The 19,013-nt window shown below is 37.5% G+C and overlaps 1 protein-coding gene across 1 annotated transcript in view; it reads right to left on the bottom strand.

The window, feature by feature from the left end:
- Positions 1-19,013, bottom strand: part of PLXDC2 (plexin domain containing 2) — a 278,497-nt gene that overhangs the window by 10,810 nt on the left and 248,674 nt on the right. The window contains exons 11-13 of the mRNA XM_075746340.1: positions 18,130-18,280; positions 16,738-16,776; positions 2,830-2,990 (exon numbers count right to left, since the gene is read on the bottom strand). Of these exons, the coding sequence (XP_075602455.1) occupies positions 2,830-2,990; positions 16,738-16,776; positions 18,130-18,280 (351 nt within the window). The remainder of the gene's footprint in view (positions 1-2,829; positions 2,991-16,737; positions 16,777-18,129; positions 18,281-19,013) is intronic.

Below are 19,013 nucleotides of genomic sequence, written 5' to 3'. Positions count from 1 at the left end.
AAGAACATGAAGAAAAAGAAGGCAAGAAGTAAAATCTAAAATACTACTAAAGCTGCTATTTGGCCTGCAACTCAATGAAATTTGAGCATATCTATCTGACTCGGTTGGGAATTTCTTTACCCCTATTTACATTCAGCTCCAGCTATCTATATTACAGGCATGCAATCCACTACAATCAGGGCATCATGCTTGGCTGCTTGGCCACCATCCCTCAAATCCTGAATGCAAGTATAGTACATAGATTAGTGAATAAATTAATTACTTTTTAATTGTGTTATAGCTAGTGCATAGCTATATGTGTTATATCTAGATTTTTGACATAAGCTTCTGCTTTGTTGAAAAAGACATGAAGAGCACTGACATATTTGCTACTTTTCAAAAATCAGTTAAAATAAGTTCGAAGTATACTCAAGAGACACAAGATTCCTCATGGTAGGAGTAGGTATGTAACTCGATTCAAAAGGGGAAATTACTGGCAAAAAAGTCAAATTCAAGAGAGAGAAAATACCACAGGGATAACCATAAATAAATGAAAGACCAAAGCATACAACATTTCTTCTGTTGCTCTGCAAGCTAATCTTTAGTTAACATTTACTCTCAGCTTTTAGAAAGAGCCTGCCTTCATTGGAACTTTGACTGGAACTTCCTTAACTTTCAAAGTTGATAATCCATTCTGTCTTTAGGTCACCAGAGAAGTGTCCAACTTAAACAATGAAACACATGTTTAATAGTGTGAGGGCTGGAAGAAACAGGAAAACATCACATTTTGATTTGAATCTGCTATACACTTAACAAAAACACCTTTTTTGAAAAAGTATTGAACTACTTGGATGGTATTCTTTTAAAATGAGACACTATCATGGGCAAACTGAATAGCACTGGCATTCAAGACTTCTCAAGCTGTTTGTTCAAAATAGCTATTTTTGTTGCAGGTGGGGCTGCACATATGCATTGTGCTCAACAGCTATGAACAAAACCACTACAGGAAACGTTTTCTTCAGACTTTAGAGGTAAAAAAATCATAGAATAATGCTACGCTGTTCTAAAACAATACTTGTTTTTGGATCAAATGGCATTTTTCTTGGCTTTTGCGTATCGATTATTTAAACTAACTAGTGCACTCAGGATATCATTAAATGGTGCTCAGAGGTGTCACAAGGGATTGGACTTATCAGTGCAAAGTTACACAGTGCAGTCAAAGTGTGGGTGTATTTATCCTTACCGGGGGGAGCTCACTGAGAAAAGAGGCTACATGACAAACATGGGGGGCGTCACAAGTGGGACTTGAGATGACCTATGTGAAAACCTGAGTGAGGTGGTAAGTGGATATTGGGTGATATCTGCAGAGAACACAAGGGAGAAAGAGACTTAAAGTCTCAGATATGGGATTAGCCTACTATACGTTTCTTCGTTCAGTAACCAGTCATAACTATAAACCAAATCAACTCAAAATTCCTTACATAGCCCTTAACCTAAAAAATCCAACAGAATCTGTCTGAAAATGGTGCTTTACCTACAAAATCATGACAGCATCCTAGCATCTTCGATGTAAAAAGAAATTTATTAGTTGTGTTACAGTTTTGAATAAATGCTATGTTTAATGTCAATATGATGCCTTCATAAAGAAGATTCTTTAAAAGTAAACACAAATGGTCCCTGTTCGTTATTTTGCCTAGCCTTAGATTTATGTTAATTACTGGTGATAGATAAACTGATGCAGACCTTGATTTAGCTAGAAGACTTTACGGCAGACTACAGTGTACTAGTAATTTTTTAGAGAAGTGCATGTGGGACCTGTCTGTCCATCTGTCACATCTTGTTCTCATTGTGCAGCTTGCTTTATTAATCAAGAGACTCATACAAAACAATATTATTTTCTGAAATGTTTATATGCTTATTCTCATTTCATCACCAAGCCCATGGCAATACTCTTGAGCTCCTTCCACAAAATGGCAACATCAGATCCACATTTCACTCAATTCCATAAACAACACATCTAGTCTGCTGTGATATGTGGCGTACCATACTATCTGTAACAGCTTACTCAAATATTTTTAAATTGCACAAATACAATAAGGAATGCTTTTTTGTAACAGTGACCTATTTACACCAGTTATGCCTCATTTTTTTTTGTACTTCAGTTTCAAAATGCAAGTCTGAGAAGATACATTCTCCTCTGTATTGGAAACATGTACATCCTATAGATCAGATGAACATAAGAAGAATATATTCTACTCTTTATTTCTTGAATTAGTCAAACTATTTTTTTTCCTTTGGAAATTAAATTATTAAGCTTCTCAAAAGCAGTTTCATTTCAAGAATGGATTACCTTATTCTGTTCTTCTGTGCTTATGATACCAACAATGGCTTTAAAGTTTTGGAATTTGTGGAAATGTTTTGAAATACAGAGTAATCCCTTTCTCCACCCCTTGTAGTTTTACCACTGCATCAACAGTTTTACCACTCACAGGGAAAGGCCACCCCTTCCTGGCTAGAATTTTTTATAATTCTTGCTAAATGGCTGATTCTTCGCAAATATCACAATTTTCCTAGTAACCAAAAGAGGATGTAGTTTATACCACATTTTGCATAAATTTGATTTTGACTGATTTACTTCCTCCTGTCCTTATTCAATCATTTCTCCTTTATTTTAAATAAAAAGATTGTGTTTTTCTATTTTTTCTGAAAGCCTACATTGCTTGCTAGAATACATTTTAGCTTTCACTGCATAGCATACTTTCTAGATGTGGGTAAGAAAATTCTATTGTGGAGACCCCAATTATCCTAGCCAAGTGATAGGACTAGTGACACATGTTCATTTTGTCTTACCTCTATAAAGAAGAGACTAGCTGCTGATGTTGGATGATGATACATATAGACGGTCACGAGGATGGCTGCAGCCACAATGAGGACCAGGACTAGAATGCCCACAATTAAGCCAGCATGAAGTGTTCCACCTTTCTTCTCCACCGCACTGTCATCTGTGGAAGCTGCACAAATGGCACACTTATTAGCACAGTAACTTATGTCTTATCCATCCCATTTCACAGATGGCAATTGAGCATTTGGTTTTTTTCTGTTACACGTTCCTCTTTTTCCACAGCTGAAGTTGGAAAAAGATGTTAGATGTCTCTTTCCCACAACTGAATACTCTCATAGTCTTAATGAACAGATATTTCCAAATGTTTTACTAACTCAATAAACAAAATTAATATCCTTTCTTTTGAATGCAGTCTGGACATTCTGAAGTTCCTAATTACCTTCATAATGAATTTTGCTTTGATTTTCTCATAAAACTATTGCAGTTGCCCTACAGACAAAAAGTACTAATTGAATACATTTTTAATTTACTTTTTTTTAAGTTTCAACTTGAGACATGCTACAAACCCTTGTGAGGTCTAGCTAATAAACACATTCTGAAAGCTTGATTCATTAGCTTGGAGAGGGCTTTTGAACCACCCTGTGCAACTGAATCAGACAGTCAACGTGTAACAGATGGATGCTAAATGACCCTGCAACATCCTAACCTTGGTCTGAACGGAACACTCATCATACCAAAGTAATACAGAAGACCATCCATTTACTAAACTTGATACCAAGAGGCCGCTATGCTCCCGTCAGGAGAAAAGAGGGCTGTCTCTGTCACACAAGCAAGTTGTCAGCAGTGCTTCCAAATAAGTGACTGAAAGTCTTTCAACAACACTGTAACCTTTGTGGAAAATATCTCCCAATAACTTAGCCAACGTGTAGAACTGCTTGTGCTCAGGTGTGATTTCTACTTTGGACAACTTGGAATATCACAGCAAGTACAAACATGGTGATGCAATGATTCTTCAGCATCCTCTTAAATAAGGCAAAACAGCAATTCAGAAGCCCTAGGTTTAAGAAACACCAGAAGAGCACTGGTCATTTGACTTCACAAACTTACATCATTCACCTAATATTCCCGCTGCTTTCTGCCTTTCTGGCAATCCGTCAAACCACCTCCAAGCCTTACTCCATACAACACTCTGATCTTGCTTATGAGAAATTTTCTTTCAATTCCACTTTAAATTTCCTCTCACCATGCTTGTTTGCCAAGCTGAATATAATGAAAATTGTTGATTTCTGCAGTTGTCCTTTTTTGTTGTGTCATCCCCCTGAACTATTTATTTGGTTGTCTTATAGTGCCATGGTCTGTGAGGTCAAAGACTGTCCCTTTTATTTGTTCTTGGAAAACAGCGATTGAGTGAAGGCTACCACTTCAAACAAGGTACTAATAGTAGCAACAACAACAGTAACAATAACTGCACATGGTCTTTTACCATTCATCAGCTTGTGAGTAGAGCACTCCACGCTAATACTAAAAAAGGGAATTGGAAAATAATAGAAGAAAGGTCTATTGATCTAGGTAGTGTTAAATGCCTTGTATGAGGGCTAATAAAAGAGAACAGGAACGGTTACACTCAGTGTAACAGCTCATGCATCCACACATGGCAGCACTTTTCTCACCAGATCAAGGACAGCCTGCACGGCTCGTCACCCAACGGATTGCACGGCACCATTGTAACAAAAGGGAGAAGAGGAAAATGAAGATGCATTATCTTAGCCAAGAGAGATTTCTAGCTGTAACATGGAAGTGAATCTATGGGGCAAGTGAAGGGATTCGTGTGCATTTCCCCAGCTTTTCTCCATATTTCCTCAATCTTGAGTCAGGACAGCTGAAACCCTGCAGTGTTGCTCAGCTCTTTCCCATGAAGTCAGTGAGACAGCTTGTGCAGTAAGGAGCTGAGTAACAGAATGAGAGGATAAAGAAAAAGAACCAAATAATTTCAGAGGCTAATCTAGGACATGGGAGGCATTAATGAATCCAATAAAAAATTGCAAGCATGCACTGCCACTCAGGTACTGCCTAATCCTGATGGCATCTTTCTTTTTACTTGAAAAGTTCACAAGTACCTGTTCACACAGGAACTTCAGTTTTAATTGTGCTGACTGTGGACATCAAGTTTGAGCTTAGGCATGAACAGGATCCAAGAACCAGCCTTCTCCCTACCTAAATCCTACAAAGGGATTTACTTAGCTTTCTTAAAGCTTAGTTCACACAGATATACAGGAGCTTTTAAAAAACAAGAACAGTGTCAGCCCTATTTGATTTTATTTTTTTTTAACACAGTACATACAGTGAAAATTTCCAGGCCATCCTTCACATTGCAGTGAAAGAAAGGAGATATTGCATAGGCTGTGGAAGATCTATCTTCAAATGTATTCCCACCCAACGGGCACTTAAAACACTTCCTGGTAGTTGTAGCACGATGTAGCAAAGGGTGCAAGATACATGGAAGAGACAGGAAAGAAAGGTGACCCTAAAAAAGGTTCCTCTAACTTTCAGGTGGTAAAGTCTTTTACTTGACATAGCCATTAATAATTTATTAAATAGCTATTCACTTTCAGCTGAGAATAGATGAATGTATACAAGCTCCAGTCTTAATTTCTGTTCATGCACTGTAACAATATTTAATACTTGCACATATATTTCAAATCGCCAAACAAATGCAAATTAAGCAATTGAAAGGCCATCAGGAAAGGCGTGCTTTATTGTACATGCTCTGGGTTGGGCTATTAATTCCCAGTGATGAGCAGTTAGTTGTGTGAGTCAGCCTACTGAGAAGTAACTGCTCCCCAGAAGGAACAGAGGATTCACAGTTTGTCTGTCTTATAATTGTCTTTTTGACAGCTTCATACTCTTTGACTCTTTTCTTCAATGCCATCATAAGCTACTTTGTCACTTATACCCATTTTCAGGCCAATTTGCACTAAATGAGTAATTTGTATTGTTACTATGTTATGGTTGAAGGCAGAACATCATATTCTGCATATTAAAAAATGCTGGACTTCAGCAAAGGTCCTAACCACTCTGTAAAGACCATCAAATTAACCCCCTCTGATCTGACCTTTTCTCAATGTTTAGCATCCAGCTTTGCAAATGAGAACAGTGGCTCTTCCAAATAACACAGGTGACAACTGCCTGTCCAGTTTTCTGCTAGTCTGGGGTGGAGCACTGCATGGACAGCAGTGCAGTGATCAGAATGCCAAATGCAAAAAATAATGAAATACAAGAAATGCTTTTCTTAAATGACAACAAGTGTAAGTAACTTGTAATTTCCACAATCGAAATTCAGTTCATTGACCGCAGGGCTCAAATACTCATGAGAAATTGATTTCACTCTCTTTGGACAGAGACAATAAACAGTGTTGTCAACTTTGAAAATACTTTCTGCTGCAAAATCAACTGACAGTTCTTTTAAAAAGCCACCAAGGGAAATAGACGAAAAAAAGGAGACGGAAATGTTTTCAGGTGCAGAAATCTTATTAAGATTATCACAGCACATCTGCTGTTCCAGGCAAGGCTAAACCCATAAGAGGATATTTGTCTTATGAGCAATCCTTTTCCAAAAAGTCTCTCAGCAGAATGTTCCCCAAACTTTCCTCTTCTTGTGCTGAAAAAAGCAATTGTTACATACAAAGTGCTCTATATTTATAACTCCCCCCGCAATTTCTTACATACATAAAGCTCTTAAGCAGAAGGAACATGTTAACATCTCCGAGGTTAGTCTGCTTCTCATTAGGTGCTGAATGACAGGACAGAAACAGCAAGTAACCTTTTTTCCCAAATATGAAGGCACACAATACAAACATGAAATAACTGTTCTCCTGCTGGAATGCTGCTTAAAAAATAAAAGTGAAACCAAAATAAAAATGTTCTCATTGTTTGCATGATAAACACATAAAGACTATACAATCTTTGATTTTATATTACTATATTATGTCTCTAGTTACAGTAGGGTTAGCTTCTTTTGGTGTAGGAAAACCAAAAAAACCTCAAGGAATTATCATGAATGAAAAACTTCTCCTGGCCCACGGGGACTGTGATGCTGACTTTAACAGGAACAAAGGTATGTACAAACTGGGACTGCTCTTTAGAGTGTTTGTAGACACATTGTGGATACTTTCTCAACATTGTTTTTCTCACTATTGCATATTAATCATTGAGGTCTGCAAAATAATGAAATACGTTGTTTGCTATTATCTAAATTTAAGGTTCACACAAAGTTTCTATTGTGATAGTTTTATAGATGAGAAAACAAAATTGTGATATATACATGTATACCTCTCATGCTATGAGATGGAAAAGAGTTTACTTACCAGAGATTAATATCTCTCTCTCTGAGAGCAGAGATACAAAAAGGTTTTATGGTCAAATGGAGGAAAAAAAGAAGAAGTTCTGTTACCTCCTGTCTAGAAACTTTCCTTTCTATAAAGTGACATGGAACCAAGGGTAAATGACAGACAAAAAAGTAGAATTTCATTGTGTGGTCTTGGAAAATAAAGCTTTGCTTTTTCCCTCCAAAAGCCACGTCATTCCTTTTTACTCTTGTATTTTGATCAGATGGTGAAAAGCTCCAATTCAAACTCACTTCCTATAGGCACATGCATCTTTAAGGGATATAATGCAATACCTTATTTGACCCTCCTGACTGACACAGCTATACTAGCAAAGCTAGGGATATCGATGACATAAATAGCAGCAATCAGTCTAAAGATGATAACTCAGTACTGAGCTTTGTTCTTATCTTCTCTCTTTTTACCAGATGAATGAATTTTCATGGTAAACTCCTGAATTTGTCACAAAGAGATGTAGAATGAACTCTGCAATTTCTTCTCATACGAGATTGCTTTATGATAAAATGAATGTTTGCTGTTAGGTCACCTAGCAGCAATTGGACAAATTCTTAAGGTTCATCAAAAACCATGATTTTTTTGAGCTGGTTGGTCAGATGAATATGAAACTATCACATGGGTATGACAGCATCTATGCAGCACTACTGGTACAGAAATGCTGGCTTATTAAGTTGACAGGGTTTCTGGCATGGTCTTAGTTTTATGGCAAAATGGGTATGGATTCAAGTGCATGAAAACATCTCCTACTGATGAAGCAGACTGGAAAAATACATAGGTTCAGGTATAACTACATCTACAGTAGAGACTTATGTACTCTTTTATTACTTATGAGTATGCATTACATAGATTAAATATTACAGAAACAGAATGTGTGATAATATTTTCAGAACCTCCATGCAAACATCACATTTTTTAATAGGTTAGTTGTTAACTGCAGAATTTCCCTTGCATTCCGTTACACATTAGGTAATGACTATTTTAGTATTGGCCATGATTTTGAAGCTGTAGCATGTCCAGCTTTATAAAAATACATCTATTGATTAATGTAGATTGTAAGACATGCTTATACATTATTGTTGTTAAAATTATATATCATTGTGTGCTAATATGAATATTTAATATGATAGTTCATATTTTCAAAGACCTTACAAACGGTCTCCCCTCAGCCTCCTTTTCTCCAGACTAAACAACCCCAGTTCCCTCAGCCACTCCTCATAAGACTTGTGCACTAGACCCTTCACCAGCTTCGCTGTTTTTTGGACATGAATGAGAGACACGTTTCCACACGAGAGATCTCTACAAGCCATTTGGCAACGCTTCCTCTCCATGTGTTTGCTCTTTGGATAGCCAAGGAGTCGAAATCCTCTCTTGCTGCATGGTCTGGGACTAAATTGCACCTACAGATCCAAGATCATTCCGCCAGCCCTCCACCCTATTATGTATGTCATTTCTAGCCTGGAAGCTGTATCACCCTATTTTCATGACTGGGACTTTGAGTTAATATTCTCCTACAAAGAGGGAGAACATTATGTTTAGGCCAGTTGAGCACACAGGGTTACAGCCTCCAGTGAACTCAGCAGAGCCACTGGATTTTTCCCTTCTTTCGGGCCTCCACTTACATCTGGAATGTGAGTCTACCAGGAGACTGGTTGTTTTATGGGGCAGGTATATGGTTCTCCGAATCTAAGCTTTTTTTCCTGTACCTAATGCAGATTCCTGAACAGATGATTAATGACCTACATACAGTGACCGCAGGAGGGAATAAGGGAATGCACAGTTGGAAAGATTCTCCAGAGACTCAGAGGAATCTCCATAAAAATGTTCTCTCTACCTCTTTTAGGAACAGTCTGCTCTGGACTTAGATTCTTCATGGTAATGGAGTGTGATTTTCTCGCTTTTGTGGGTTCATTCCCTTAGCATTTGTTAACATTTTGAGGTTAAGCCATTGCTACACTTTACTTGGTTTCATGATGATTTATAAAGTTATGGCTCAGCTAATGCTTTAAAAATTGGTTTCCAGTTGCATGTAAGGAATGAAAGGTGGTCTTTGAGTGAGAATATTACAAATTGTAACCCACAAATTCTGAATTCAATATCTGGCTCTGCTATCAATTTTCTGTAGGACCCAGGGCAATTCAGTAAGTCACTCCAAGACTGATCAACTGCTTACTGCACCAAATGGATGAGAGTGCACTAAAATCAAATCCCTCTGTTCAGAGGATGACAGCACTCTAAATGTGTTAGCTAAGGACTTTCATTCTTCTGTTCTAAAATATCACCTAACCCTACAGCTGTTGCCATCAGTATTAATTTTAGTTTGAGTTGCTTGAGGCCATTTAAGCCATTACAATACTTAGTAGCATCAAACAATGGCAATCACAAAGCTCTATATTGTACCATATTGTACCACGCCATCTGGCCTGGCCAGGCAGCTGACTATTGCTAAATCCAGAAGAGAAGAAAGTAACCTGATTACAAGAATTTCAATTCAGCCAGCCCATTGACTCCTCGTAACCCTACTGAAAGCAAACACAAGACCATCAGGTCAAGCAGGCTGTTTCTCTCTAAAGCTTTACCTAATGCTTCCAGAGTTACTTCCCCCCATACCTCCCCCACCTTGTGGAGACAGAACAACTTCAGGTACTTCAATTTCAATGCAACATGTACAACTATTTTAGTTGTCTTTCACTGGACCTCCATTTTCCCCATCCTTCACAGTGACCCATGCGCACAGATGTCAAAGATGAGTGGGCAATGCAGAGAAGATTGCAGGAGGCTACCTACTGCAACTACTGGGTTAACTCCTCATAGAGTAGCTAGTTAAAAAGACAGAAGATCACAGGAGCTTTGTGTGCCCTAGCTGTCACACCGCCACAGCACTGTGACAACAACAGGAGCAGATGAGAAGATAAAACATTAAGTAATGCAGCCTTGTCTTAAAATTTTATCCAGTCTTACATTTAGGCCTCCATAAGATCTCCATTTAGATCTACACGTGGTTTTCACATTAACCCTTTGAGCTGGTATGAAGTCCACAAATCATATATGTTTAACAAAAATCAGTTAAATGTGTGCCTTTACAGCAAAGTCATGACAACTGTAAGAGCAGATACTGTATATTATTTTATATCTGGATTAGAAAACCAGAGACAAAGTAAACTGGTATAAGTCAGACTTCAATATAAGCCAAAGTGTCTACACATAGTTCTGGTTTAGCTAAACTGTTTTAACATCATGCTTCTTTAACCTAATGTAGTATATAATGCCTAATATGATGTAAAAATGACCTTTTGTACTAGAGGCAGAAAGTTAGATTTTCTTTCTAGGGGACATATTTCAGTGCCACTAGTTTGGATTATTTGCCATTATTTGATTGACTTTCTGCAGATTGGATTGGTGTTTTTTTTCATTTTCTGTGATGATAGCTGTAATAAGATGATCACAGCAAAACTGGGATGCAGTGGAGATGCAAGAAATTCTGGAAAAGACACAACTGTCTTGTTCTAAGCAACATTTAAGCACAACCCAAAGTACCTTGAAACGAACTGAAAATAACACTATTGATGCTGCCAATTTAAATGTCCTAAGAATAAAGATTATTAATCCTTCATTCTATTTTTTAGCCAGAATGGATGAGTTCAGCACTTTTCATTTCTATTTGCTTTAAAAAAACATGCGTGTAGTTCACTGGCTATTGCATATAACATGTAGAATACATTTCTTCCTGTGTCTGATGCACAAGATGATAGGAATATTTATATCAGAGGCTGTTGCTTTTCCAAGGTTATGTTCTTGGCTTTGGAAGGCTCCGTTTCAGTAAGATATCTGCCAGCAGGCACTGATGTAGTATCATACTGAACACCAGCAAGTCTCTATATGCTTTCCTTAAGTCACAAGATCTCCTGAGAAGGAAGAACTTGAGTTACACTGGGGACATCATTTCATGTTTCTTACAGCAAGATACTATGGTACTATGGTAGATCCCACACTTTTTCCTAAGTATAATGCTTTCCTGTTCTGAGTGCTACAGATGAACTTGCAGAAAGCAGTGAGCAGCATTTAGTCTAAAGTTCAACTTTGATCATGCTTTGATCATACTGAAGAAAACAAGAGAGATCTCTAATATATTTCAAGACCTGTCTCTAAATAGTGCTGAGAATAGACTGCTGGGAAATGATAGAGGAGGAACAGTTTGGAAATGTTTGGGGATAAAGAGAAAATAATATGTGGAGATGTATCAGCATTTCCTCTTAACTTGTAATCTATAGTGTGAAATACAATATATGGGAAGAGTCACTGATTTATTTGAGTTATATTTTATTTGTTCCCTTTGGAATTTCCCCCCTACATAAATATAAGTAAAAGGGTATAAAAAGTCCAATAAACTCTGTTTACAAGGCTCTTTCTGGTTTATTTGAGAGTCAAGTTGGCTAATTTTTCTTCTTGAATCTACCTTTCTTCATATTCTTATCCTATTAACACATTTCTATCCATCACCACCTATTTTATTTATCTCTGTGTTCTGATACTTTTCTTTATGTCTTCTTCTATTTCTATCAGTACTGAAACCATTCCAAAGATGCTCCTTGATAAGTTTTTTTTTTTTAATATACAAGCACAGCATATAGTACAGCATAGATAAAGTAAACTTTATGACAAGTTGTCTCCAAGGAAATCCTTGCTTGCCTAAAATTGTATGAACCCTGCAATTTTAGGGGAACATCAGCAGTTTTGAATAAGTGGAACATACAGAAGTGAACGTATAATTACATAATCCATAACCTAATCTCAACAGGATTTTTGCAATACTGGTAAAAACCTTAAGTCCTCCCTTTTTCATGAGACAAGAGTGGAAGAAGAGGTTTGAATCTTGGCCTGCCAGGTTTCTGGACAGGAATGGAAACAGAACATATTAGCTGGGACACCCTGAAGAGAGCTAATGTAAGGAAACCTTGGGTACCTACAGGTAAGACGCCCACTCTTAGCATGTCATTTAGATTTTTCTCTGTAGCTGATAGTGCTAGGCACCTCTATAACTTATCCCATTTTGGGTACTTCTTTTAGGATGACATGAATGACTTTCTCTTGCCTATTGCTTGCCAATGGCTATGAGAAAGGCCCAAAAAGAAGAGCTCGTGGCTTTTTGGCAAACATCAGATGAGATGAAGCCTCTGGAAGGTCATTTCCTGCGGCTAGGCCAAGACCTGACAATAAAACAGAGCCATATCCTGTGGATCTTATCCCATATAAGGTCCACTTTAAAACATTTTTAAACCACCATGAAGATTAGGTTCAGCATTTTTTAATTTAATGGGTTTTTTTACTTTAAAATTGGAGAGGACTCAGCTAATCTGTAGTGACTTGTTAACTTGAGTTAGCTATTTTGGACTGTGTGGTCATAACAACTTTGTTATGATAAAAATATTTGTTTTCCCTAAAAGGCTGGCTTGTCTCTTTGTTGAAATATGTCTTATTTTCTGGATCATTTAGAAACTTAACATATTAGAAAGAAATAAGTTATATGAATATTAGCAGGCATGAACTAGTAGAGCTCAACATGTTGCAGCTGGAGTTCAGGGTACACAAGAAAAACAGGACTAAGTCTTCTCCATAATTTCTCAAGAATCTTTATAGTAGGAAGAGCTCAGACTGCAATTTTGAAGGGAAATTAAGAAGACAGATGATTAATGGGAGCTAGTATTCTGGCATATTGGACTATTAAAAAAAAGCCTTGGGTAAATTTATCACTGTATATAAGGTATATAAAAGTACTCTTTTTTCCAAACTTGGGTCTGCATTTTGGTCAATTCTTACTGAGTTTCCTAATCTTTCAAGCTAAAATGAAGCTCTGTATAGCACTAACATTAATCCTGTACATAACTAATGTTCATATCTAGACCATCTTTGAAAAAATCCACAGCAAAGTGTAAGCAGCAGGGCACAGACATTTCCTAGCACTACATATGCTGGGATGGACTTGTTCACAAATAAATTTTCCCTTTCTCTCTCAGATAGATGGTTTTTGCATAGCTTTACTTTTTTGTAACAGTTATTTCTGTAGGTTTTGATGAACGAGAAGTGTAGCAGTTTCTCTGACACTGTCAAACACACATGCACTTTTCTATTGAGTTATAAAGCTGAAGGATTGAGAGGGACTCAGAGCAATCAAACCATCAAAATAAGGTGCCTAAAAAGGTCAAATAAAATGTCTAGATGTGCTGGCCAATTGTCTAAATCAACCACCAAAGGGTTCTCAACAGGAAAATGCTGCATTACACTGTATAACCACAGCCAAGTGCTTACAATTTTTATGAAAAATTGGGCTTTTAAACTGCTTAGCTGCATTGTGTTATAAGAAAAATTAAAAACACAACAGAAACTGCAACTAGTAGCAAAAATATACATTTGTAGTGCTGGACATATCTTAAAACTTACAAAATGCTTGTTATTTTAAAGAGAATTAAGATTTAACAAAAATGTGACGGCATGTCAGCTGTATTTTAAAACGGTTTAGGCATGTATGTATTAGGCATTCATCATGTCTATGAAGGAAGAAGGAAGATAGAAGAAACAGAAATAAGCAAATTTGAAATGTATGTTAAAATATGCCACATAAGATTGTGGGTGAATTACATCACTAACTTGCAGGTGATTTTTCTCATATAATTAAAAGGTCAAAGCAGTTTGACCTGAATTCAAAATTTAATTTAAATTTAGTTGTTGCCTTACAATATTTGGTTCAAAAGTTCCAGGCAGAGGTGAGATGCAGAATTTCTATAGAATCCTTTTATTGTACCTAACCAGATATTGACTGCTATCATCCAAGGACACATAAAGTTATAGGCCATCATTGATCCAATATAGCTTTGGTTTTCCATTATAAAAGGTTTCCTTTCATTAGAGTTTTAAAGGATCTAGTGTGAGAAAGTAAAGACCCTGTATTCGTGACCTGAAATAATCTACTCTTTATGAAAGGCTGACAAATCACAGAGAATCAAAGAATGCGCCTGCGGCTGCAGAGGTTTTATCTGAGCTTAATCTAGGGGTCACTGGAAAATTCAATGCATAATTGAAGATTCATCAAAAAGAACTTTGCAGATTAAAAGCTACGTTTACTGTGTGAATGAGAAATCCTGGTGTGTTGCTTTGCTTCCATGTTGTTTGAAGTCAGTTTCTTTCTTTAAAATTTCAAGAATAAAAGAAACAGCTCAAGGAAAATGAATAATCACATCAGGTGCCGGTTTGTCCTTCTAAAATGCAGTGGCTTTCTGCGCAGAAATGGACTTTCTATATTTAAGATAAGTGATGCCACAAACCCTACCACCTCACTCTACCAAGCAGGCCACAGCCATCCCTCGCTTGCTTTCACAGGGTTTTTCTTTTCAGATCTTGGCCAAAGAGTAGACAAGTGAAAAAATAATCCTGTTGCAATTCCCAAACCAAAAGAAATCTGGAATGTGTCTTCTAAAGCCCACCTTTTGAATTATTTTTCGTATAACAGCATACTATTCTGAGCTGTACATGAGATGCTCAAGGTGGAGAGCTGCCTGGTCCCAGGCAATGGCTCGCAGAGCAGAGCATGTGTACAGAGCACACACGAAACAGGAGAGTGAAGTGCTAACTGATTCACCTTCTCTACTGATCTTTAAGAGCACTGAAGCACTTCTCACAGCAAACTAAACAGCAATTTGATTTCAAGAAGAATAAGAGAAAGAAAGGTTCAGGGGCATTGCTGTAGACAAAATGTCTAAAAGTACCACCCTTAGTTTATAGATGACCTTCTTCCAAGGAACCACTTAAGTGTCAAAGCCATGTCAAACAACAACACTGCCAGCAAATGGACAATTCATTCCCAGTACTGCATGTGACCAGCTATGCTGTGGTTAGTGACAGCAAAATGACAGAGGAGCGACTGGCGAGGAAGGGGATGGCAACCGCCTCCTGTGGAGCGAGCAGATCTCTAATTTGAGGGGTAGAGAAAATAACAGCTGAATATTACTGAAAAACAAATGACAGGAAAACAGACCAAAATGCTAAGTGGCATCTGCACGCTGTGTTTTTCCAAAACTTAAACAATTTTCTGTGAGGTTCCTGAGAGACCACGATGCTTCAGCTGTCCTGACCTCTGCCCCCAGGACTGGGGACTCCAGATAAGCTCAAGTCCTATGCTGTAGGTAAACTGGTAGTCAGGCCCATCTTTGATTTTGTCTCCTGGACAAACCTTGGATCTGTGCTAAAGGTAGCTTGTCTTCAGTCCTGTCCCTGACCATGTCTCCTTGGACAGACCTCAGAGCTGTGTTGTAGTCTTACCTCTGGCCCCATCTCTTGTTGCTGCTGAGAGGACTCCTTGTATGGACCTGGTTCATGCCTCACCTTCTCTGGGAGTGCTGACGGGACCTGATTCCTCTGGTCCTTGCCTGAGCTGTGCTGCTGACTGCTGTGCCTCTCTTGCTCCCTTACTGCTCCCAGCCTTGCGTTGCCAACCTGGCTTCCTGCCTTGATCCCGGGCCCGCTTCATCACAGCAGACTCAGCTGATGGTCTCTAGTCTGCGGCTGACCCTGGCTGCCATCCCTGAGCTGCTGGACTCACCCTGCACCCTGCCCGAGCCTGCTGCCATACTTGCTGTTGGTTCCCCTACCCCTCGGGAAGCTCCGTACTCCCTGCCTGGAGGAAAGGCAATCAGAGCCAATAATACTCCCCTTTATATCAGTGGAAATATAATTTATTTCAATTTGCTCAGCAAATTATCCTCTGCTTTGATAGACCATTCCTAAGCCTGCAGAAATCAACCTAAATCTCCCGTTTCTCCTCAGCAAGCTCTACATCGGCAGTGAATACAGACGCAGCCTACATCTAATAACTGAGTCCTAGTCTAACTAATAGAAAAATTCTCATCAACTTCAAAGGGAGGAGGAACAAACCTCGGGTCTCAGTCCTTGAACCCACAAAGAAGATGACAAAAGCAGTCCCCTGCAGAGCTTCATTTAACAAAGGCCTTTATCGCTAAGACAAGGTGATCTTATTAACTTGCACAGGGAATATGCATGGAGAAATATCAGATCTCTGCTAGTACAGACCCCGATATAAAATGGATATGTTTATTAACAAAATATCGTGAAATAATTCAGTACTGTGAATAAGTTTATAACACAATATTATTATTTAGAACTAGCATCATATCCTCTGTTAATACAGTTAAATAATACTGTATTATTATAATAATTATTATAATTGTATTAATACAGTTAAAATTTACTTAATATGTCCATAATTGGAAGCTAATTAAACCTGCTGTTTTATTAAAGAGTTTTAAAGAGAGTTGTAAATGTTTAATTTACTAAGCAGTTGCTAAGCTTATTTGCCCTGCTGCTCTTCAACATAGATGTGGAAGGCTGAAGTCCCTTGAGAGTGTGGTAAAAGCTATTTCTACAATCTGATTTTGATTAATGAAGTTCAGTGGAGTATAATTTGACAAACTACTGACATTATTTACAGACAAAAAAATAATCTCTTACCTCCATTGTCTTTTAGGTGCAGTGCTATCTTGGTGTCATCTATAAAAGAAATTCAAAGTCAGTGGTAGGAAAATGCATTTTTCTAGGTCGAGTAATTTTAGGAATGACTTTCTAACATCAAAGAAATTTCACAATTAGAAAATTATTTCGTATTCAACTTAATGAGAATTAGATTGTGGGTTCATACTTATACTGAGCAACACTTTAGTTCCTTACTACTAAAAAAACATTTATGAGAGTGTTACAGTGCAAAGAAGGATTTAAATACTGGTAAATAACGGTCTGTCTCATAATACTTACAAATAATTCATTTGTGTTACATGTTCATACACAGCTTGAGCATTCTATCATATTAAGGACTATATGAACCAACATATGACAATAAAATGAAACGATTACTTAGTTCCTCTTCTAAGAATCATGAAAAGGTCTGCCAGTTTTAAATCTTATTTATTTCCATATTCCTCTTTTTGTTTTGAGGTTTAATGAAAAAAATGCCAGGGAATAATGCTGCTAATACAGTCCCAATCCTGCACCAACAATTTCTAAATTTCTCTTTCTGCAAACAAACCCAGCCTTTCTTCTTATCAGTAGATTCCCACCTTGAAATGCCTTCAGTTCAAATTTTCCTGTCACAGGCCACTTAAAAAATCTGCCTGTACCTGGTACCTTTTCTTGTGTTAACATGCAATTCCAACAGATCACTCCCCCTGCCCCCTAAGATACTATTTGATTAATCTGGGTTAGCTTTTATACCAGCTGAACTTTCCCCAGAAGCAGGAAAGCAGGATATCTCAGTCACAAGTGGAACAAGGGTGAGAACTGACACAGCGTTGCTTACCCAGGTAATTCGGTTCAGAAGCCTATAGAAACTATTTTACAACAGTGAGCACTACATGAAAAGAACAGTGTCAAGTGACTGAAAAAAAGTAAACAGGAAAATTTCAAAAATATTTTTAATTTGGGTTATCTCTAATTTTCACCTGGCTAAATAGAATACCCAAAGGGATTCAAAATTCATTACATCTGTGACAGAAGTTTCTTCACTAACTTTAGCAGGGCCATCTCCATCTACTATTTCAACAGGTTTTGGACTGTGGCCGGATGGTTAAAGAACCACAAACGGCTCATTGTAACCACAAGTTCTCCAGAAGTCTTCCTGGCTTGTCTGCGTGCCCCCGGCACTGCCCCCTCCTCCAGGGCTCATCCTGGAGGACAGCAAGTTGCAATTCAAAAGCAGTAGCAGATATTGCCTTGACTGCAATTCCCCACTCCGCCCACTGCCCCAAAGAGAAAAGGTCAACACAAACACATACTTAAAGGAAATAAACTTCTTTTAGACTTGTAAATGACATATTTGCACTATTGAATAATGCAGTGTATACACTTCACCTTCTGTGGGCAGGCTGGTTGGCAGGTGGGAAGTTGTGGATCCTCTGGTGGTTGTTAAAACTCTGAATTTTGTGGTTGTTGGCAGAAGGGTGGTGGTGGAGTACGGAGGTGTTTCAGTATCTATATTCTTCTCACAAATCTTATCTTTTGACTGTTGGGAAACAACAAAAACAAAGAAGAGAAAATTAATTCTCAGTGGAGACTGTCACTGAATGAAGAATTTAAGCATGGACAAGCTGTCAGGATAAAAAGAATGAAAATGGAAACACTAAATCAAGGAATTTCAAGAGCTTTTTATTTTTTTTTATTTTTATTTTCTTCCTTTGAAGTGCTCTACACAGCATTCAGCAACATAGATTTTTCCTTTAGCTGCAAAACTTACAACACTCAATTGTTAATGACAAGGCTTCAAAGTCATCCCTGAATGTCAAACATGTTATTTCCCCCAAGCAGATTTTAACATCTAAGATTATCATTCAAATTTTAACTCTTCTATTGTGAATGCTCACTGCCATTGGCATGGGTGCCATAACACATGTTAAAAAAGACACGTGGGAATTAAAGCGTAGTTCTTCATAGTGAGTAATGTATACTTAAATGGAGCATTTAATTAGGCTTTACATGCAGTTATCACGGAAGAATATGTGTAAAATGAGTGCATGTATTCAACCTATAGAATACCACACTATAGAGCAACACATTCATTATATGCCTATTAATTTTATATAATATTAAAATTTCACATATTATATGTGTATGTAACAATCATTATATAAAATAGAAATATTATAAAAGAAAAACTATAAATATAATAAACATATATTATATCATATTATCACACCATAAATAATATTCACCCTCATATAATAATTTAACTTTTATTT

The sequence above is a fragment of the Balearica regulorum genome, chromosome 2 (genome assembly GCF_011004875.1).
Source record: "Balearica regulorum gibbericeps isolate bBalReg1 chromosome 2, bBalReg1.pri, whole genome shotgun sequence".
Classification (NCBI taxonomy): Eukaryota; Metazoa; Chordata; class Aves; order Gruiformes; family Gruidae; genus Balearica; species Balearica regulorum.
This window is presented reverse-complemented; position numbering and strand designations above follow the sequence as displayed.